Source organism: Hyperoodon ampullatus (assembly GCF_949752795.1).
Source record: "Hyperoodon ampullatus genome assembly, chromosome: 7".
Taxonomy (NCBI): domain Eukaryota; kingdom Metazoa; phylum Chordata; class Mammalia; order Artiodactyla; family Ziphiidae; genus Hyperoodon; species Hyperoodon ampullatus.
In genome coordinates this window covers 45,753,995-45,778,092 of record NC_136920.1, presented here as the reverse complement: position 1 = coordinate 45,778,092, position 24,098 = coordinate 45,753,995, and the positions used below count along the sequence as shown (strand labels likewise).

The window sequence follows — 24,098 nt, the reverse complement described above, 5'->3', positions numbered from 1 at the left end:
TATTTTTTAATATTCACATTCAAAGGTGCAGAAAAAAGAAAATGAGAGTGATTAATTTTGAACCATGAATAGTGTAGGAAGTCCTAATATCTTTATTTTACCCATACAACAGGAAGGAAAGAGAACATCTATAAATACTTCATGAACTGTAAAATAGAAATATATAAGAAGGAATGGAAAATTATGTAGGTTTTCCTCACAGATGAAAAACTATCCATAAGATTGAATCTAGAAAAAAACAAGGACAGGAAGCTCAAAAACAGAAATTCTAACTATACAATCATGAGTAACCCAATGAAAAAGAAATAGGAAAGAGATCTTAAGAAAACAATTTGACTACAGGAATATCTCAGGTAAGATCAGGTTTAAAAATAACATGTCTAAAAGCTAGAAGGAGAAGGGAAGTGAACTCAGAACAGATTCAAGGGTGGTCTGAACTCACCCAAATTGGGTCAGGAAGCTCAAACCAAGTCTAAGGGCATGCCTGCAGAACGTGCTAAAGGCAGAAGAAGACAGTATTGGGGTTTATTCAGAGCAAAGTATTATCACAAAGGGAAAGACTAATGCTTGAATGATGTGGTGTGAGGCAAACAGATGACCTAGAGAAGGCAGAGCTAACACAGCAAACTAACTTCGTTTTTTCCTGTAAGAAAGATTTCAGATTGAATGATCAGAACACTGCCTTTTGCATCTTAGGTTTAGTATAATGCCCCCATAATGTCCTGTGGACAAGGTGGCTATATGTTGGCTCCAAAGTAAAATGGGTAAATTTAATTGTCTCACATGGTGCCTGAGGACTACTAATTATTTAATTACATTAAACAAGAATAGTTTCTAAGGTACTGGCACATAGCTCAAACCTCTGACCTCATGAAGAATTAACCTTATTTTTTTATCAGAAGTTTGGAGGAAGTCAAAAAAGGCATACTTAGCAAAATTTTCTTTGATATAAAGATAAGAAACAGACTGACACGATGAAATTGGGATTTTAGAGTGTTTTCATAGAAACACTTCTATTCATTGTTGGCAAGTATAAGTTAGCTCATCGTTTTGGAAAGAAGATATGAAGTTATGTATGTAGTAAGAACCATAAAAATGTCCATTCCCTTTGATCCAGTAATTCTACTAAGAATAAACCCTAATAAAATAATCTTAAATGTATAAACTATTTTATGTAAAAAGTATGTATCATGACATTATTTATAATAGTGAAAGTTTAAAGCTACCCAAAGATAGGGTTAATTACTGGGGATTAATTATGAGTTATTATGGTATATTCTTAAGATGGAATATTATTCAGTTATTAAATTATATTTACAAAGAATTTACCATGAAAAAGTTCTCATGATAAATTTAAAAGTTGCATATAATATGATGTGGTTAAGAAATATGATAATGTTAACAGTGATTAATCCTGTGTGGGAGCTTTTTTGTGATTTTTTTCATTAACTTCCATTTCTCCTAATCTAGACAAGATTTGTTTTCTCCATTTGGCATTTCCATTCCTGCCCTGGCTATTCTATTTACATAATATGCAACATTTCCTCTTCCTTTCTAACAGAATCCTGATTGTCTGTAGGTAACCAAAATTTGATTTTCCTGGCTTCCTTGTGCTAAGGGTAGTTGTGGCTAATGAAATATAAGCGGAAGTCAACTGGGTGGGGCTTCTAGTAAAACTTATTTTCTGAACTTCAAAAAAGAGGGGGAGGGCAGACACAGTTGTTACGTGCCTTTTGCTCTCAGTCTTTCCAGAAAACTTATTACTGCCTAGAAACCATTACAGCAGGCAGAAGTCTAAGCTGTCCCCGAGATTTCTACCTCCTGGGGTACATGACCACTGAGTGTAGATGGGACCTGAAACATGATGGAATCATCACTCCCTTGATTACGTTACCTTATATAAGGCTCCACCATAGCCAACTGTAGAGAGATTCTCCTGCCATGCTGTGAAAAGGCCATGTGGCTAGGAACTGAGGTCAGCCTCTAGAACCTAAAAGCAACCCCCAGCCAACAGCCAGCTGTCATTGTTCTTAGAGTCCCTTTCAAATTTAGATGGACATAACCCTTCCTGAAATTCATACTTTACTTTGATAAGCAAAACAATAGATTAAAAGTGAAACTGGAATCATAGATTGAAGTCTCAGAATAAAATTTAATAGACATTCATATAAAATCCTACACTTGGGTTCAAATTATCAATAGCTTAAATGCTTAAGACCCTATCTGACAGTCTATTATTTGCAAAAGAAGGGGGGACTTTTAGATGTCCATGAGTGCATCATGTGTCAACAGTTTGATCCAGCTGTTCAAAGAAATTAGTACAGTACAATACTATCTAAAATAGAAATGTGACTTAGGCAAGGTAAGTTAAAGCCTTATTATATACCATGCTTCTACGTCTGGTATGTTGTCAACAGATCTGGACACTACATTAAAAAAATGCATATGGACAGATTACAGAATATCCAGGTAGGAGAACCAGATGGTAAGTGTTCTTAAAGCCATTTCACATGAACACCAGGCAGGAGCTCTTAACGAAGAGAAGGCCTACAAAAGAGTGAAAAATCATTCTGTGCTGGGCATTTGCAAAAGCCAAATAAGTAGATGCTGGAAACATTCTAAATTTGAAAGTGCTCTACAAATGTTAAATATTATCATTTTGAACCTTCTTGGCAAATAACAACAGCAGAGTTTCCATCTACATGATGAATTTAATTTACAAGGTTGCTAAATATTCTGGCCCTTTCACAGACCTGAAACTTAAATTTAGATTTAGTTAGATTTGAATAACTCCAACCAGTCTAAAACCGAGTGAAATCCATGCTCCAATCACATCTTAGATACCTGAAAGGAAGTGCGCTGTTGACAGCATAGAGGGAGACAATCACTTAGTCATCTTACTTGCCTACTTTGATTTTCAGACCAACTAACTAGCAGAAACACAGTGAATAAATCTAATTTTTGATGATATATGTACAGAGAGTGCACCATTGCTGTGCAATCTGTTTTTTGGTTGTTTTTTTTTTTCCTTGTCCAACATCTTCCCACTGTACTAACTCAGAAGAGTAGCACAGGAAAAGAAGATGAAAACTCAGGCTAATTAAATGTAATCTTATTAGGATTGTACTACACTGAGAAGACTCCACTCTCTTTTTTGAAGTATGTATTCTCTCTACACCTTCCTCTCTCTGTGGCTTTATTTTCTTGTCTAAATGTTGGGAGTGCCCAGAGATCAGTCGTTTGTCCTCTTACCTGCAGCCTGGACTTTTCTATTAAACTCCAGAATCATATACAACTATCTACTTGACATCTGCTTTTAGATGTCTTCCAGATTTTAACATACACAAAACTGAGTCTTGATCTCTCTCCCCATGGACCCAGCCACATCTCAGGACCCCTAGCTCAGAAAGTGGCAACTCAACTTTTCCAGTTGCTCAGGACAAAAACTGTGGCGCCATCCCCAAATCTTCTCTTTCTCTCATAACCTTCATCCAAATTGTCAGTTAACCCTGTCTGCTGTATGTTCAAAAATACATGTAGGGTTAGACTACTTCCCACGATTTTTCTTCTCTAGATATGCAATAGAGTCCTAGCTAATCTCCTGCTTCCAACCTTTCCCACTATAATCCAAGCTCAATATAGCCACCAGAATGACTGTTTAAATCACATCATATCTCTGATCACACCCAACGTCTTCCCTTCTCATTCAGAGCAAAACCCAAAGTTGTTACAATGTTCTAAAGACTGAACAGGACCCCATCACCTCTTACCTCATCTCTGTCATCCTAGTAAAGCACAGCCACAGTGCCTCTACCTGTGCTATACCCTCTTCCTGGACCACTCCCTTCCCAGGAATCTATATGACTCAATACTGTCCCTCTTTCTAATCTTTAATTTTAAAAATACCTGAGTGAAACCTTCCCTGGTTACCTGTCTAAAATTGCTCTCCTCTCTGTGAATTCCTCCCTACAATCCGATGCATTTATGCCACTTAGGCTCTAGACTCCTTCCCTGCATTAATGATCTCCCTAGCACTGAGCTCCACCAGAAAAACTATACATTGCACTTACTTATCTTTCTATTACTTGTGTCCACCACTACAACGCAGGCTCCAAGAAGGCAGGGATTTTATCTTTTTTGTCTAGGTAGAGCCCTTCTGCCTAACACAGTGTCTGTCACATGGAGGAGAGTTACTCAGTGATTCTTTAAAAAATGAATAAATGAAACAATAAAATACGGAGTTAGACAAGATGATTTGGAAGTACTCTCCAAATCTAATTTTCCTGTGTTTCCATGCAATGTAGAAGACATAATGACACGATAATTGGGGAATTGAGTATGGGTTTCTATGACAGTGGTAACACAAGACCTCTTCAGAGTTTGCTAATTTGAATTTACTGCTTGTGTATGTCCTTCTTTACAAAAATCTGAAACGTAAGAACTACACTTATAACCAGATAAAACAGATAGTGATAATTCTCTTTCCAAAGGAACTCTTCCTCTTCAAAGGGACTCACCCAGGGAGAGCTGCCATAATGAGCCCCTTGAGGTTGCATTTCAAAACAGGATTTACACACAATATTTCAGAAACACACTGTATAGGTAATGCTAGGCATCCACTGCTGACACCCACCTTCTCTTTCATTTTGGAAACCCTAAAGAACATGAAAGCTAAATGACTTGCCTTATGATTCACAAAGATTGTGCCTACACTAGAAAATTCAAAGTGACCCAAGAATTAGAAAAGTTCTCAACAGAACTTCCTTCCCCTGAAGCAACCTGTGACAGGCAAATTTATTCTCAAAAATGATTCCACTTCATTTAGTTCAAGGACATGGATTTAAAGCTCTTGATTTTTCTGTCAGTGGCTTTGCTACATTGTTCCTAGAACAATCTAATCACTTCAGAATACCCCTGGACACGTCAAGCTAACCTTATCTTTGACCAGCACCCCAGTACATTAGGTCAGTGAGCAGAGTGCTGAGGAGCGGCTGCTGTTACTTTCCACTTATGTCTAATGGGCTATTGATTCCCACCCGCCAATCCCATCAAGTTCTCCCAAGAAATCAATACCTCACTAGTCAGTGAAGCAGACAGAGGTGAAACAAGGCCTTGGAAAGGCAGGGCTGCTGCCCACAAATCTAAGGGTGCTTCAGAGATGGCACACAAGAGACATCAAAGTAGGTGAAGGACCACAAAACAAGGACAAACAAAATCAACACTGAAGAAAATGAAGAAGCACAAGAAGGGAGAAAGCAAACATGTCTCATTAACAAAACCCCTCCTGAAACAAGGAAGCAACCCCTTCCAGAAGGTTCTGACAATGGTTTTGAGAGAGGAGACAGAGCCTTTGCCATGGTTTTTCTTTTAGAAGGAGAAAGCTGGGATAGAAAGCACCAGCTAGATCCAGAATCAATCAGACCTGAGTTTAAATCCTAGCTCTGGTACTCCTTTGGGTAAGTGACTTAAATCCTGCTGTACTTCAGTTTCCACATTTAAAATGAAGATAAAATAACCTTAATTTTAAAAGAAACTGTCATGAATTAAATTATATAATGACTGAGATTGAGTCAGAAATAAACAATTAGCAAAAGGTCAAAGACCATGGGCACCTTCCAGTTAAAGACAGCAGACTGAGGGAATATATTTATTTACTTTCTTTATGAAAATTCTGAAAAAATGAGTTCAAAGAAGCAAAATATTTCAAATAGAATCCCAGGAATTAAAAGAATGAGGAAATGTGCACCAGCATTCAAGAGATTTCAACACATTTTTAGAAATCTGAAAGTAATGGAGAGTAATAGATTTACTAGGATGTACATAGCATGGTCTATAAGGTATGTAGAGGGAGATATGAACAATCAGAGAGTTCAATAATTCCCACAGAATCCAAAAGAGTCCCAAGACTCAAATATTGGGAGTGGTTGAAATCAGGAGGACTAGTTGAAGGTCAGAATGGGAAATGTCAACCACATCCCTTCCCCATACTTCCATGTAGAATACCAGCAGCTAGTCATCGACACCCCAATTCAAATACTGGTTTAACTTCTGAATAAACCAAAGAGAAAAGACTTGAGACTAAAGACATACCAACTAATTTCCCCATGTGGGTGGTATGGGATTGAAAAAGGAATTAATTAAAAGTCTGTCAATATGGCAGCTGGGCTATTACTTTTCCCCTCACAGAACTTTTGCATCTTCACCCTTAGCAGAGAAAAGAGTTCTGTTGAGAAAAAACCTCTGAGAGCTGACATCTAGGAGTCCCCAGTGACTACTAACCAAAAGTGAAACCGACTAGTCAGTAATCAACATAGCCTCTAATCAACAAGCCTACTTATACACACAGAGCTTGGTATCTGCTTTTGATGGTCTTGTTTCTAAACATGAATGCTCTTCCAAGAATCAGCAGATGTTTAAGGGGAACAATCAACATAAAAGAGAAGAACAAAATGGGCTGAAAAATAACTAATGAAATAGGTAATATGAGAAACAAACCAAAAAAAAGTTAAGAAACTAATTGGTATCTTCACAAATACAGGAAGCTATTACATCCTTAACTAAGAATAGGATGCTACAAAAAAGAACAATCAGCAAATAGGAAATCTCTTCCAAATTAAAACTATGATTGCTGAAATAAAAAATTATAATAAAATAATATGAATTAAGTCAAAATATATAAAGAATAAAATAAAAACTGCTGAAAATATGAGAAAAAAAGTGTAGTAGGTTCACAGACTCAATTCAAAAAGTTACACCAAACTAGGAGTTCCATAAAGAAAGAACAACAACAACAAACAAACAAACAAAAAAAAATAGGAAGGGGGGAAAACTACCAAAGAAATAACCAGAGGTAAAGAGATAATCCCCAAAACTGCCATAAAAAATAAAATAGCATACATACAAAGCTTTAAGAACCAGAATGGTCTGAAGCGTCTAAAGCTCAATGCTAAATGCTATACTACAATGGAGCAATGTCTTCAAGGCATAGGGGAAATCATTTTCAACCTAGAATTCTATACCCATATAAACAGTTAAAATTGTGTGAGGGTTAAATACACATTCTTGAAGATATCAAGGACTCAGAAATGCCCATTCAGCTCTTCCTAAGCAGCTGCAGGAAGTTATGTTCCAGTAAAACAAGAATATAAAACTGGGACCCAGGCAGCAAGCTATCCTACTCAGGAGAATGACAAAGAAAAGTCCCAGGATTACAGCTGGGTTGGGGCTCCAGGGCAGTCAAATTGGATGAAGAAAATAGAGGACTCTGGAATGGAGGCCACCAGGACAAAAGTAGTCTCGATAGAATAAATAATATGGTGGACATTTTTCCAAAAACCCTAAGGAAGAAAGATGGCAAATTATGGGAGTGAATAATGTTTTCCTATCTCATGATACATACTATGATTTTCGTTATAATTCAGCTACAAGCAGTGATAGAAATCTACTGGTAAAATGGGATGAGAGTTAGCAGTCAAGTAAGAAAGGTAAATCCTCATTTAGTATAGTGGGTTATCAGTGGGTATGTCTAAATGTATCACATCAAGGAATAGCAATATTAGACTATTATGTAGACATATGGAAGTGAAAAAATAACAGGAACTTCAAACAGAGGGACCTGGGTTCTAATTCTGGCTCTGCCACTTGCTAACCATATGATTTTGCATAAATCATTTAACTTCTCTAAGCCTCAGCTCCTTAATTTGTAAAATGGACATAATAACAGCACCTAGTTCACGATGGTTTGGGGGAAGTAAGTGAAATGCTTCAATAAAGCACTTAAAACAAGGCCTGGTAAGAAGAGTAAGAATGTATTTCATAAATATACATTTTTACTATTATTCTTAATAGTAAGTCTCTGTGGTCTTGTATTGACAGTTTTCTGATGACTAATAAAGCTAGGTAACTGCAAGAGTGACATGTTCTTACTTAGATATCTTAGGATAAAGATGATATTTGTTTTCCTCTGTCTGGCTCACTTCACTTAGTATGATCATCTTTAGGTCCATCCATGTTGCTGCAAATGGCATTATTTCATTCTTTTTATGGCTGAGTGATATTCCATTGCATATATATACCACATCTTCTTTATCCATTCATCCCTTGATGGACACTTAGGTTGCTTCCATGCCTTGGCTATTGTAAATAGTACAACACTGTAAATCAACTATATTTCAATAAAAAAAGTAAAAGTAAAGAGTTCAGGCTTTGAAGGCCATCGGGCCTCTGTCGCAACTACTCAACTCTGAGTAGTTGCAACTACTCAGCTCATTGGGCTTCCCTGGTGGCGCAGTGGTTGAGAATCTGCCTGCCAATGCAGGGGACACGGGTTCGAGCCCTGGTCTGGGAGGATCCCACATGCCGCGGAGCAACTGGGCCCATGAGCCACAACTACTGAGCCTGCGCGTTTGGAGTCTGCACAGAAACGAAGACCCAACACAGCAAAAATAAATAAATTAATTAATAAACTCTACCTTAAAAAAAAAAGTTTTAAAAAGATGAAAAGCCTCGTCCTTGCATTTTAAGACACCCACAGATTCCTGAAGGTGGCTTCCATATGCACCTCTGCACAAACCTGTTAAAAAGGAGCTCCTCCCAGTGGTCCCCTTGGATCTTCCTCTGGGGATTCTCTTAGCCTGGGTGACTCAGATCAAATATCAAGGAAGTTGCCTCATTCTCAGGTAGAGGTAACACCTTCTCCTTCAAGTGCTCTCACAGCTCTTATAGAATCCACCAGTTTTGTTTTTTTTAACATCTTTATTGCAGTATAATTGCTTTACATTGCTGTGTTAGTTGCTGTTGTATAACAAAGTGAATCAGCTGTACATATACATACATCCCCATATCCCCTCCCTCTTGCATCTCCCTCCCACCCTCCCTAACCCACCCCTCTAGGGGGCCACAAAGCACCAAGCTGATCTCCCTGTGCTATGCGGGTGCTTCCCATTAGCTAGCTATTTTACATTTGGTAGTGTATATAAGTCCATGCCACTCTCTCACTTTTGTCTCAGCTTACCCTTCCCCCTCCCCGTGTCCTCAAGTCCATTGTCTGTGACTTTATTTCTGTCCTGCCCCTAGGTTCTTCAGTACCATTATTTTTCTTTTTTAGATTCCATATACATGTGTTAGCATACGGTATTTGTTTTTCTCTTTCTGACTTACTTCACTCTGTATGACAGTCTCTAAGTCCATCCAACTCACTACAAATAACTCAATTTTGTTTCTTTTTATGGCTGAGTAATATTCCATTGTATATATGTGCCACATCTTCTTTATCCATTCATCTGTTGACGGACACTTAGGTTGCTTCCATGTCCTGGCTATTGTAAATAGTGCTGCAATGAACATTGTGGTACATGACTCTTTTTGAATTATGGTTTTCTCAGGGTATATGCCCAGTAGTGGGATTGCTGGGTCATATAGCGAATCCACCAGTTTTAATGGAACTTCCTACTGTATTGTAATTATTTGTTTTTATGGGTTTTATTCCAGGAGACTGAGAACTTCTTAATGAGAAGAAACTGTGCCCTTTATCACCAGTGCCTCAGCGCTTAGCAAAGTGCCTACCTGAATACACAGTAGGTATTCAAGGAATACACCAGGAATGAATAAATGAATGAATGAGTGAGTGAGTGAACAAAGTCTAACACAACGCATCTTAACCAGTGTGCACATCAAAATCACCAAAGGACTGTTTTGCAAAAACATACAATCTATGCCCCTCCAGACATCTCCGAGAGTAGGGCCGAGGCATCTGCAATGCATTTAACAAGCTCCTCAGGTGTTCCTGATGTACAGCTCTGTTCAAGAATCACATCATTGTACAGAGTTCTAGACTAGATCTGAAGTCTAGGCCTCATTTCTGCAATGAAAATCATTAAAAAGCCTCTCTGGAACTCTGTTTATTAGTTTTAAAAAAGGACAAATATGGTATTGTGTGCAGCTCAAATGACAGTAGCTGAAACAAGAGGTACATGTAAAACAAGATTATGAGAATTTCAATGAGGAGGAAACCACTAAATTCTGGTCCTCGGGTGTGAAGGAGGAATAAGCTGGCTAATAAAATCTACAGGCTGATGGCAGATTCTTGCAGCATGCTATGTGGAATCACCACGCAAAGAATCCTGCAGTTCCCAGTTTGGGCCCAAAGCACTAAGGGGGACTGATTCCCTCATCTTCATTTTTCTTTTCTACTTCCTGCTTCACACTGTGGGGCACTGTAATCTCCCTGCTGTGCAAAGTGTCTAGAGAGCTTTCTGGATAAAAGAAGTTACATAATGTGGAGTCCTCCTGGGAAATACAGCAGTAAATTAATTTTTCTGCTTCTGCACAGTTCTCTAAGGACAGAAATAACTCACAAGGGGCAGGGAAAAGTATAATACGGTAAAGGAATCTTCTGAATAAGTGCTTGAAAAGCAGTGCTGCAAACCATTCTGTTCCATCCAATAAACACTGACCATGTGATCACCCACCATGTACAAGCCAACGTGCTGGTGGGTAACCAGGAGGATTTCACAGTGCAGCGCAGGGACCAGGTCCATAAAGAAAGAAGTTTAACATATGTGGCAAGAGATAGGAGAGACTACCTGAGAGCCAGTAACAGATGATGCTTGAGCCTAGTTCTGAAGGAAGAGTGAAAGACAGGGGAAGAGTGAAAGACAGGTGAATAAGTGTAGGAAGCATGTTCCAGGAAGGGGGATTTCCGAGATGTGAACTTGATGCAGTGTGGTATCACTAGGGCATGAACGGAAGGATGAAGTAGCCAGGGATAGACCTGGAGAGGCAGAGAAGAGCCTCACTGTGGGTGTTTCTCTGCTCAGGAACTTGGGGTTTCTGAAGGATGAGTAACCTGTTTCTATGGGTATATGCCTTGGATGTCTGGGTGGATGTAAGTTCTCCTAACCAGATGATCTGATTTGCAGAAGAGCTAATAAATTCAGTTTCCAACATATTGGATTTGAAGAGCTGTCTAGGTGAGATCCAGGGAGAGATCCAGAGGGACATGGAAGTCTGAAGTTTGGGACAGAAGTCACGGCTGCAGGTAGAGATCCAGGAAGAAATCTGACTCCAGAAGCAGAGTCTGATTGTATTTAATCATTCCCTGAGTCTGGGAATGGGAACCATGGTCTACTAGTGAAGACCAGAGACCATATTCCGTCATGATCTGCACTCCACTGCACCCAGGCAATATTTTCATTCCCAAAGGCACCAGGATTCTACTAGCTTTTTCCATCCTCCTTCACCTACACTTTTCCATACAGCTCACCTCTGCTGCAGATTAAGCTCAAGATAGGATAGAACCTCAGGAGCATCCTCCCGTCTTTGAAATTCTGAAAGATAGGCCTTTTTTACTTAAAAGATTTTTACAGAAATAATTATGATGGGGAGCTAGAACAGGATTTTTTAAAAATGCAAACATGGGGGCTTCCCTGGTGGCACAGTCATTGAGAATCTGCCTGCCAATGCAGGGGACATGGGTTCGAGCCCTGGTCTGGGAAGATCCCACATGCCGCGGAGCAACTAGGCCCGTGAGCCACAACTACTGAGCCTGCGCATCTGGAGCCTGTGCTCTGCAACAAGAGAGGCCGCGATAGTGAGAGGCCCGTGCACCGCGATGAAGAGTGGCCCCCGCTCGCCGCAACTAGAGAAAGCCCTTGCACAGAAACGAAGCCCCAACATGGGCAAAAATAAAAAATAAAGTGCAAACATGGAAATCTTACAAAGATTTCAGACTCTCCCTGCCTCTAATTTTGGCTCCCTTTCTTATAGGCACCAGGAAACTCATCAAGTCCTTCTGAACTCTTCTTCTGTCCTTTAGAATAGAGCTTATACCTCCCTCCCTTCAGTCTCCAATTTCCTCTAACTAAGCTCATCATTTTTCCTGCTTTTGGTTCCTGTTTCCAGACCATGCAGAAGAGCAACACATTCCCAGGGGCAACATCTCTCATCACACACAGTGATCCTCAAAGGGGATTGGTGGACAGCCAGTGTACCATTGACAGAGACATTTTGCAAAAATCTGAGGAGAAAAGGCTCCCTGGTCCCTTCATCCTGGTTCTGACACTCTACCCCAACAAAGAATTCCTGCTCTACCTGAATAGAACTTTTTCTCCAGGAATCCCCTAATTCTAACACATTTTTCTAAAGATACCATTAGAGAGGAATTAAGCAATTGAAGGCACATGGGCTGGCTCTAGAACAGGGTCCATGCTTCAGTGGGCAGGATTGTCTGGGAAGCCCCTGAAACTGAGAGCAATTTTTGCATGCATGTGTATTTTCTTTAGAAAGACCAGTCATTTATTGCATACTAATCTTCCAGGTATTTCACGCTTATTAGCACTGATTCTTATAACAACCCCATAAAGTATTATCTCCATTTTTGATATGAGAAATGGAAGCTCAGCATGATTAAGGGTTTGGCCCAAAGCCACATAGCTTTGGGTCTGAGGCAAAAGCCTGACCCCTATCTACATGGCATCCAAGCCCACACTCGCCATACTCTGCCAAAGTGCCCCTCCGTGCTTCTCAGGGCCTTTCTCAGGTTCAGAAATCCATGGTGATGTTAGAGCCTGGGTCCAGCCGAGGACAGGGTTGTTTTTCTGGAACCAGAAAGACACAAGCACTCAGAGCGACTCACACCCTGCCTCATCTCTCTAAGCAATGCCCATCTATCAGAAGAGAGGGCTGAGCCACATCATGTAAGCTGGCCCAACAGTTAGCTATCTAACTGGTGCCCCAGACATGTAGGTGGGAGAGAGGAAGTCCCTTAAGGAAATCTGCAGAGGCTATATGGTGTGGGTAGGAGGAGAACAAAGATGTGGAAAATCTGGAATTTCCTAAGGCGAAGACCATAGAAGGATCAAGGCAGAAGGAACTGCATGTGAAAAGGCATGGAGATGAGTACTGGAAATGCTAAAATTCAGAGATTAAAGTATTAGGTGGGTGGGGAACAGAGAAGGCAAAATTCTGCCTTGTGTCAGACCATGTCCCTTAGCATCAAACCCTCGGGCAGGGAATCCTTAATAGACTAGAGTAGCCTGAACCCAAAGACTCAACAGTTTCTTTTTTATTTTTTGTCTATGTCTTTATTTATAATTTTATCTCTGTCATTGTAAAAGCAATATAATCACATGTTTTTAAAAATGGAAACCAGAAACATGAAAATAAAATCACCCACAATCCCACAATCTAACAGCAGTCATCATTTGGCAAGAATTAACTCCTAACTTTTTTCATACAATTGCATACTTGGTAAACATACAAAACTCAAAAGACCACCCTACTTGATTTTTCTTAAAACTGCCAACTAACTAACAGGAACTTTTATTCAGTTAGTGCCTTTTCCTTAGAGGATTTAGAAAATTCTAACATAAAGCATGACATCTGGGGTTTCGCAGCCTCAGTACTATTGACGTCTTGGGCCAAATCATTCTTTGCAGGGGTGGGAGTTGGGAGGCTGTGTACTGTGCACTGTAGGATGTTTAGCAGCATCCCTGGCCTCTACCCACTTGATGTGAGTAGCACCCTCCTCTCCCCGATCAGTTAGGACAACCAAAAATAGTTCTAGTCATTGACAAGATCACCCCTGTTAAGAATCACAATTAAATAATACTAAAAACAATCATTTAACAAAAATATGCCTGTGCCTTATTGGGCCTGGTCTTTTCTGGAGGAGGGATGAGCTCTCTCTTGATCCTGCCTGAAAACAAAGATTCCTTTTAGGCTTGTTCTCATGAATCTCTGTGAGGTAGAAGATATTTGGAAAGTAAAGTGTCTTATCTTTGAGCCCACCAATGATTAATTACTAAAGACTCCCTATTGCTAAATCCAGGGGTGTTTCTCCCCTTCCTGTCTCACACCCAGAGCTGGATGTGTTTGGACAAAACAATATGAACAAAGAATGGCAACTGCCTCTGCCTTGTACAGTCCATACAAAGGGAATATCAGGACAAAAGCGCAGAGATGAGGGAAAGGCAAGTGACTGGCAATGTACATGTGAGAAAAGGCCCCTTCATTATTCAGTCCCTTCAATAATTCCAGGTGAATTGCTCTACTTTGTTACATTTCCTGGAAGACCTATTTACATGTCTCTGTATGTGTCATTAGACTTTAAACTTTCAGAGACCAGGCTACATTTTACCTTAACTATCTATCTATCTATCTATCCCAATCCCTGGTCAACCGTGTATCACTTCCTCCATAAATAGTTATTGTATAATTAGACCAGATTGGAAAAGGCTATACGATAGTGCAGTGTGGTGGCTGGGTGTACTATGAGCACATCTAGCTTGAAATCCCAACTTTACTACCTACCAACTATGAGATCTTTAGCTAGTCATTTATGTTCTCCAATTTAAACTTTAATCCCCTCATCTGTATAACAGGACTAATAAAAGTACTTACAAGACTGTTTCAAGGATGAGCTATTGCATGTAAAGCCACAAGCACAAAAGAGAAGCTAAATGCTATTGTAAGACATCAGTGGCAAACTTTAATGAGTAGGTGGCCAGATCAGATGGTAAAGAGTTCAGGCTTTGAAAGCCATCGGGCCTCTGTTGCAACTACTCAACTCTGCAGATGTAATGGAAAAGCACCCAAAGATAACATGTGCACCAATGAGCATGGCTGTGTTCTGACAACACTTTATTTATGAAATAAGGGCAGGCCACATTTGGTCCACAGGTAATAGCTTGCTAACTCCTGTTTTCAGATGTCTAAATTTGTTTTGTTTTTTTTAACGTCTCTATTGGAGTATAATTGCTTTACAATGGTGCGTTAGTTTCTGCTGTATAACAAAGTGAATCAGCTATACGTATACATATATCTCCATATCCCCTCCCTCTTGCGTCTCCCTCCCACCCTCCCTATCCCACCCCTCTAGGTGGTCACAAAGCACTGAGCTGATCTCCCGTGCTATGCGGCTGCTTCCCACTAGGTATCTATTTTACAATTCGTAGTGTATATATGTCAATGCTACTCTCTCACTTTGTCCCAGCTTACCCTTCCCCCTCCCTGTGTCCTCAAGTCCATTCTCTACGTCTGCGTCTTTATTCCTGTCCTACCCCTAGGTTCATCAGTACCATTTTGTTTTTTTTTTTTAGATTCCATATGTGTCACCATATGGTATTTGTTTTTCTCTTTCTGACTTGCTTCATTCTGTATAACAGATTCTAGGTCCATCCACCTCACTACAAATAGTTCAATTTCATTTCTGTGGCTGAGTAATATTCCATTGTATATATGTGCCACATCTTCTTTATCCATTCATCTGTTGATGGACACTTTGGTTGCTTCCATGTCCTGGCTACTGTAAACAGAGCTGCGATGAACATTGTGGTACATGTCTCCTTTTGAATTATGGTTTTCTCTGGGTATATGCCCAGTAGTGGGGTTGTTGGGTAATATGGTAGTTCTATTTTTAGTTTTTTAAGGAACCTCCATACTGTTCTCCATAGTGGCTGTATCTATTTACATTCTTATGTGTCTAAATCTGAATCAAGAAGTAGAGCTTACAGAAGATTCTTGAACTAGACTGTGATGAAATCAAAGTGATTCCTTGGATAGGTTGAGTTTTTAGCACCATGCTGTACAGACTACCATGAACGAGGTCTGGAGACTATTTAAAGTTGTCTAAGCACGAAACAGGAAGGACCTGGGCTGTAGGTAATGAAAATGTGAACCATGCAGGAGAGGATGACAAATGCAACTCCTGCCTCCTGCACACCAAGCTGTGGTTATAGCCTCTGAGCGTCTGTTTCTATTTTCCTACAATGTCTTAGTCATAATTGGATCTCATATTATCTAGCAAATTATTAGCATAGACCTAGAAGACCTCTGGAGAACCAATTAGCTAAAGATAAAAATTAAAATGTTATTCTTAATTTATACTGATTCCTAAGCAGGTAAGTTGCTTGAATTTGAGACTCTTGTACTTAAGCTACTCTCAATTTCAAGAAATGATTCCATTTTTCATGCAGGGCATTAAGAATCTGTCAAAAACGATGATTCAAACAGCTGTACTACACACTAGTGGTCATTATATGAAATGATCATGACTATTAACCATTGCCATCATTTCCTTTAATGATACCTTCTAACTCTGCTCTGGTTTTGCATTTTTAGATTGGGCCCTTCCTTTTATGTTCCTAAGTACAACTAGCTCTACGCAGATCGGCTAAAAAAATAAGGTTAAATGTGCTGTGTCCCAGTGAAGTCAGGGGAGGCACATCCTACAACCCCATCTAAAGTCTTTGGAGATGGATGCCTAAAACGTGGCCTATCTACTTCCCTTAGGGAATTCTGGCATTTTAAGAAGAACAGGCACCTAATAGTATTCTCTGAATCCAGAAAAGGCTTAATACACATTGTTCACAGCACAGACCTGAATAGTCATTCAATACAAATTGTGTTGAATCAATGAATGCACCAGTGACTATCAAGAATTTTTTCATGGATTGACATTTAAAAATTGGGAATAACCAGAAATGGCCTACTACCCAAATTAAAAATAAAAAGATTTTTAAAAAATGATTAAAAAAGGACTTAGAATAACTGTCTACCCATACTCAAGTGCAATTATCTATGCATTTCCAGTTTGTATAAATGCATTATATATTTTTTCTAAAAGCCTATAAGAAGAAATGATGTGTGATCCTACCATTCAAGCAGCCTCTAGAAAACTAGCTACTTAACTGTTGCATATTTTAGCTTTCATAGCAATTTAAAAAATAATAATAATAATGGAAAAAGCTCACTAAACAATGGAAGACAGAAGACTTTCCCTTTAAAAGATAATTCTAGGCCAGTATTTCCTAAGCGTGTTCTATTAGTTTGTTAAGTGTTCTATGTGGCCAAAAACATTTACAAACTGCTGCATGGTATAGTCCCCTTTTGGAGGAGATAGTGAAAAAAACTATTATATGTATGACACACCATCATTTTAGAGATACACACTGACTAGAGGACATACCTTGATTCTGAAATGTTAACATAGGAAGGAACAAAAAGCATAAGTTAGAATCAAAGAAATAAGGTAGTAACTCTATGGTTTTAGGGAAATCACCTGAGTCTCAACTTTTTTTTTAAATGGTAACAATAATAATAACCTATTCTATAGGATCATGCTAAGGACTGAATGAGTTCATACACGTAAAAATCTGTACATAAAGTTAACGTACAGCAAACAGCAAGAAACATAGCCATTTTTATTACTGGAGATTCAGTATGCACATAGGATATCAAAGGCCTGAGAAGTCCTACAGCAAGGGGGACAGTGAAGCTGGATTTCTTAAATGCATTTGACCATGTATATTAATCCAGATTCTCAGTCGCAAGATTCAGAAGCCGATGCTGGCTAAACATGAAGTCATTTATTCAAGGGATGTTGGGTAGCTTGCAGAATTACTCAGTAGGCTACAGAAACAGTAGTCTAGAGAAACCGGATGGAGCCTAAGCTTCCAGAAACTCAGATCCTACATAGAACAGGCGTGATGAGGACACTGCTGCCAGCTACCACTGAGCACTAGGTCCTGTAATCTGCAAAGCTCCAAGGAATTCAACTTGAATGCAACTGCTCCTGGGGCCAGCAGTGATCCTGTTTCTGTGTCAAGCATAGGACTCAGCAAACTCTGCTATCTCCCAAGGATGGAGGTCTTTTCTGCCACCAACCTCCCCAGAAAAAAAATGGGTTCTGCATTGCACCCTCTTCCTCTAGTTGCTCACTTCTGAATCAGTATGATCTGTGGAATCTAGGTCATATGCCTGTGCCCTAGCTGCAAATAAAGCAGAGGAAGAAAGTTTTATGGACTCTTCCTGGGGAGGTGAGCCTCCCATGGCTAGAAGTTCCCCAAAGATAGCAAATGTGTTTAACAGTTACTGGAAACCCAAAACACATGACAAATGTCCACTACACTGTGAAACACCTACTCCTCCCTCTAAAAAACTATAACTTCTTACAGAGAACACTAGTGGGTATATTCTTTCCCTTAGCAGGACACACATCAACATCTTTCCTTTTAGCTCCAGGGAAGAGACTAAACTTCAATAGAGTTTAATGTTAGAAAGTGTCTTCTAGGGCACCCATTGATCTTAGAACATTCTGAGGTGGGCCTAAAAGTCACTATAAATAGGGTAGAAACAGACAAGGAAATCTGCCTGGAGTAAGGCATGAGGTGGAGGCTGCATGACTAGAGGGCACTGCAGTTCTCTCTGTGATTGTTGTTCTCATCACTGCTTGGGTAGATCCTGCTTGCCCCATTACTTCCCATCTACACTGGCATTTACCTGGTGTCCTGTTTCTGAACACAACCACATGGGAACCACCACAGCATAAGAACAAGATGGAGCAGCCTGGGAAGGGCTGAGATATAGAAACAGACCCTTCCTCTGAGTGCATGTATTGTGTGCACCAGAGCCAGGTACAGATGGGGACACCCAGACCGGCAGATGGGCTGTGGGGACAGGTGACAGAGATAATGTGGTATGTGTGTATGGTGGGATCAGATGTAACACATCAGAGACCCCACGTACATTCTGTCACTTAATCTCACAACAACTCTAAAAGGTAGTTGGATGTGGCCATAGAGTGAATCCAAAGGAAGTAGCTGGTGGAGATTCAGGCAATGGGCACCAAGAGAGCACCAGGTAAATGGGCCAGAAGGTCTCGGGGCCCCATCAGCCATTGAGATGGACCCGAAAGACAGGATTCTCAATCTTGGGAATGCACCAACAAGAGCAGATCAGGGCCCTCATTCTAAATAGACAAATCTGCCAAAACATATTATAAAGACTGAGCTTGGGCACAGGAATGCATAAAAGAGCCATTATTAGAGTTAAATATGATGAGGACAGTGAGATAGACGTATCAGAGATCCTGATCTATAGGCTGACCATGTAAATTAAATTACGGACCAGAAATGGGGGGGGGTTATTAATAATTATGCTAGGACCACAGGCATAAACAAGGAATGCTCCATAAAATGGGACATATGATCACCCCAGTTATATATTTCCTGGCCCTAGTGAATCCCCAGGCAGAATTCAACTAAACACGGCTAAGAAAAGGAAAGAATGCAAAGGTTGAAAACTAAAGAAAATCTGACTTAAGAGAGACTCTTTTTCTTTTCTTTCCTTTGGTTTTTAATATTTGAAGAGATGATGTGAAAAATCAGAGATGCTAGCATACATTTATTTTTTATTTTTTCTCTCTTAATTCACAGCCAGAGGCTACCACGATTATTCTCAGCAACAGCACAGGCAGGAAAATTCTTGTGGAAAGTTTCTTTAGAAGATTGAAGAGCAAGAGGGTAAATTTCCCTTGGCAGTGGGGTCAGCAGCAAGAAGGAGGCTGGTCTCAGTGACAAACTCCTTCAACACCCTGCTAGTTTCAGCTTCAGGTATGGCTGAGCTCATATACCCACAGGATTTCTCCAGGATGTGGCCATGAGGACAAAGCCAGACGTTGTGGACTTTGGCTCATTAGAAGTTTTGGAAACGTAAAAAAAAGGAAATCAGATGTTTATCACCAGACTGACTATGATGTCACTCAAGAGGACTTTCGTTGTTAGGAGATTCACTTTCTAAGAGAAAGATCTTTATGGGAAATGTTCCCTGATCCCAAAGGTAATCAACAAATGAATTGGTAGCTGTCTCCAAATGCTGCCATCTTAACAGACGGTTTGATCTGGGCCTCTGTTTTGTACATGCTGAAATACTATCCTCAGAAAGTAAGTAGAGCTTTATCAGAGATCTTTTTTCAAAAAAAGACTTTTTGAACCATTTGACACTCCAGCTTGTCAACGCTGCAGTATTGTTCCTGCGTGTCTAGGTGTCAACTTTGAATACTAACTTGGCACCAGGAAGCCATTTTCATTATTAAGACACTCAGAAGGACAATTTCAACAGCAGTATGTTTGGAGGAAAGAGAAATGTGGGTTCTACCTTTCACAATGAGGCCTTGTACCCTCTTGGTCGTATTAGCAGTTCAGTGCCTTGTGAAATTCCCTCCACCCTCTCTCCATACAAAGCTTCTCTTCAAAGTTTACACTTGCAGGGATTTAGAGGATTAGAAATCCAGTATCTAAGTACATGGCAGGTCAGCCAGGCCTTAAGTTAATGATCATCATGCCCTTAAGCAGAGTTTGACACTGTAATTGTTGTGCAAGGAATGTCAGAGTGAGGTGAAAGAAAAAGTCCAGAACGTCCTTTGTCCCACAAGCAATTTCAACCCTCCCCACAAATGTATAGGTGTCTTCCTTCCTTTTATTTTCCTGTTAGCACTTACTGGCTATCCATCAGCCCACCCCTGCCCACCCCCCGCCGATTTTACTTATGTTTTGTTGTTACTGTTATACATGAAGTCAGGATTCTGTCTGTTTTGTAAGTTTCTCTATTCCCAGTGCCTGGTACATAACAGGTGTTCCATAACATTTGTTGAATGAATGAATGAATGAATGAATGAATGATGGAAGACTCCCCTCCTCATATAAATATGAGTCATTCAATGGATGGGCCTAGAGATTGTCATACTGAGTGAAGTCAGACAGAGAAAGACAAATGTCATACAATATTGGTTATATGCGGACTCTAAAAAAAATGGTACAAATGAACCTGTTTACAAAGCAGAAATAGAATCACAGAGGTAGAAAACAAACTTATGGTTACCAAGGGGGAAGGGAGGGGATAAACTGGGAGATTGGGATTGACATATACACACTATATATACTATTTATATACTATATATAAAATAGATAACTAATAAGAACCTACTATATAGCACAGAGAATTCTACTCAGTACTCAGTAATGACCTATATAGGAATAGAACCTAACAAAGAGTGGATATATGTATATGTATAACTGATTCACTTTGCGGTACAGCAGAAACTAATACAACATTGTAAATCAACGAAACTCCAAGAAAAAATAAAAAATAAATGAGTCATTCAATATAGACTGCCCTCCAGATGTAAGATAACCAATTAAGAAAAGGAGTTCTCCAAAATTCTACTCTTTTACCCCTGTGCCTGGAGGCTTCAAAGTATGGAGCTAAGGAATAGGTGAATGGATGAATTCACCCACATTTTGGAATTTTTTAAAAAGCCGGACTAACATCCAAGAATCAGTCTCTTAAAAATGGAATATTTCTTAAATTTCTATAACTGAATCATATCTGCGAATGTTGCTTGACCAATCTCTCTTTACAACAATAAATTCTTCAAACAAACAAACCGAAAAGGTTCAATGACAGCAAAGAAGTAGAAAATGACAGATACTGTGTTCTGAATCAAAGGAAAAAAAATCCTAAAAAAAGAGGGGAAACAAAGGATTTTAAAAGGAAAGAAGGGGAAAAACATACAAGCACACTGGGGCCTCAAGAAGGAAAACAAGGAATGGAGAAGTAAAAATTTCTAAACATAAGGCCAATTTAGAGACAGCACTGAGAGAAGGCAGGCACTGAGACTCTCCATGAAACAGCTGAAACAAAGGAACATCCCAACTATGACAAAATAAAGAGACACCACCACCTTTTCCTCCTTCTCCATCACCTCCCACCCCAAGTGGCTGCTTACTCCTGCTGGTGTTTACACTTTAGTGATATTCTCATATCAGGTTTTTCTTTGTAATCTCTAAAGCCATTACCTTAATTCAAGGCTTTGTCATTTTCCCGTAAGAATACAATAACTACCATGTGGCTCTGTCTCCAGGTTTACTTGCCTCCAATCTACCTTTCCATAGTCCCCAGGGCAAATCTGACCATTCTACCCTCTGTAAAACCAGTCAGAGGCTCCTCCCCAGCCTATTTGAATGATGTCCATTCAAGCTATATTTTCCAGCCATTCTCTAGTGATGTGCACAAATGTTCACAACAAGGCCTAAGTGTGAACTTCCATAAGTGCAGAGACAATGCCTATCTTATTCACAGCTGAATCCCAGACAACTAGCGCAGTGCCTGTGCTCCACAGTATTCAATATGTGTGTTCCACAAATAAATAAAAATGGAAAAATAGTGATATAAAGCTATGCAGAATGCAATCTTAATAATGTAAAATGTGCATATATATTTATACGCGCACAGAAAAATGTAGTAAACCATTTACTTTTAATTCATGCTTTTTAAAAAGTTTTTCAACATTCATGATGATACTATTTTTCTCTCTGATCCTGAGATACAAAAATATAAACAGAGACGAGGGAGTAGGGCAAAAATTGTGCCCCCGACACGTCAGATCACAGCATAGGGCCTAATTGGAAGTGTAAAACCCCTCACCATGCCGCACTGGATTCTGCATCTTCCAGCCCTGACGCTGCCCCACTTCCTGCTACTCCTCTACCACCCAGGAGAGTGAGCAGTACCAAGCCACACTATGTTCTTCACATTGGTATGTGCCATTTACTCTCTCACCCCACTCTTCTGGCATTCCCAGTGTGCTAGTTCTGTGTTCTTGCCATCTTTTCATTTCTAGGGCCAAGCACAATCCCCAGCATACAGAAGAACATAATAAGTGTTGCTGGGGTAAACTAATTCATACTTGAATGAAGCAGTGACACTGAATGTGAGGCCCATTTCTTTCCTTGACTCTAAAACCACACTCACCTAACAGGGTTGCTGTGAGGACCAAATGAGAAAATGCACAAAAAGCATGCCTGACACAAAATAAGCCCTCAATAAATGAACACGGTTATTAAACATTAGCAATGTGATCAGGCACAAGTTGCTTTGCTGCCTTAGCCACTGTCATCTTAAATTGTGGATAATAGTTCCACTCATCCCCTTGAAATGAGAAAGAGCTTAAAGCAGTTTGGGAACTATAAATCACTAAACGAACACATACTATTAACATGATGATAATGACGATGATTATATGCCATTTTCTTTGTGAATCATGCCTACAATAAGTTTATCCTTTAAGGTCACATTACCTTTGCTGACGTTTCAAACCATCCTACGAAACCATGCTCCTTGCAGAACTGGTCCATCTTGAGGCCATTGTTCATGAGCACATCTTTTCCCTGGTCACATTTGTTGGCCAACAAAACCACTGACACTGGTTTGCCATTAGGGAGACTTAACTTTGAGTCCAAATCATTTTTCCACTTTGTCACTGCTTCAAATGTAGCTGGCCTGGTGACATCGAAGACAATAAATGCACCCATAGCTTCTCGGTAATAGACCCTCGTCATGTTTCCAAATCTTTCTTGACCTATCACCAAAAAGAAATAGAAATCAAAAACACATTACAGTTGTAAACTGAATCATACATGGGAACCCAATAAGACCTCATATGAGCAGACCACTCAGTAAAGTGCTTCATTGCTTATCTTTAAAGAATGCACTAAATATGCAGTCAGGCAGCTCTGTTTTTGATCTTTGAGTCCTGAGGGGATTCATTCATTTAATAAGTATTTATTGAAATGTCTGTGTACCATGTAACATTCCAGAACTGTGCTAATACAGTATCCCACTAGCCACATGTGGCTACTTCAGTTTAAATTAATTAAAACTAAATAAAATTTAAAATTCAGTTCCTCAGTCACACTAGCTAGCTACATTTCAAGTGTTCAATAACCACATGTGGTTAGTGGCTACAGTATTAGACACTCCAAGATAGAACATTTCCATTATCATAGAATGTTCTATTGGACAACATTTGTTCTAAATACTTGGGATACAATGATTAAAACATGAAAATCCCTACCATCGCGGAGCTTACATTTTAGTGGGACGATAGATTAGTATGTTACAAAGGCATCCACAGTCAACGTCAATCAAGGATAACAGTAATAGCTAGCATTTATTGTATGTTCACTAACCATCAGTGATGTGATTCTCATAAATTATCATTAAGGTACAATTATTAGGCCCATTTTAAAGTGACAAATTTGAGACCAATATGGCTAAGTAACTTGTTCAAACTATACAGATGGTAAGCTTAAGAAGTTACAATTCAAATCTGAGCTTTTTGAATCCAGAGCCCATAGTCATTTACCAACATTGAATACACTTAACCACTGAGCCATAGTCTTATACTATCTATCCCCCAGGTTTATATACCAGGAGTGTCCCATTCAACTCAACTGAACAGATAACAGATATTTACGCAT

At 39.6% G+C, this 24,098-nt stretch overlaps 1 protein-coding gene across 1 annotated transcript in view; it reads right to left on the bottom strand.

Moving 5' to 3' along the window:
- The window catches only part of RAB38 (RAB38, member RAS oncogene family), a gene marked incomplete at its 5' end in the record, with an annotated part of 62,610 nt that overhangs the window by 16,235 nt on the left and 22,277 nt on the right, over window positions 1–24,098 (bottom strand). The window contains one exon of the mRNA XM_079708514.1: window positions 22,917–23,197. Coding sequence (XP_079564640.1) covers window positions 22,917–23,197 — 281 coding nt within the window. The remainder of the gene's footprint in view (window positions 1–22,916; window positions 23,198–24,098) is intronic.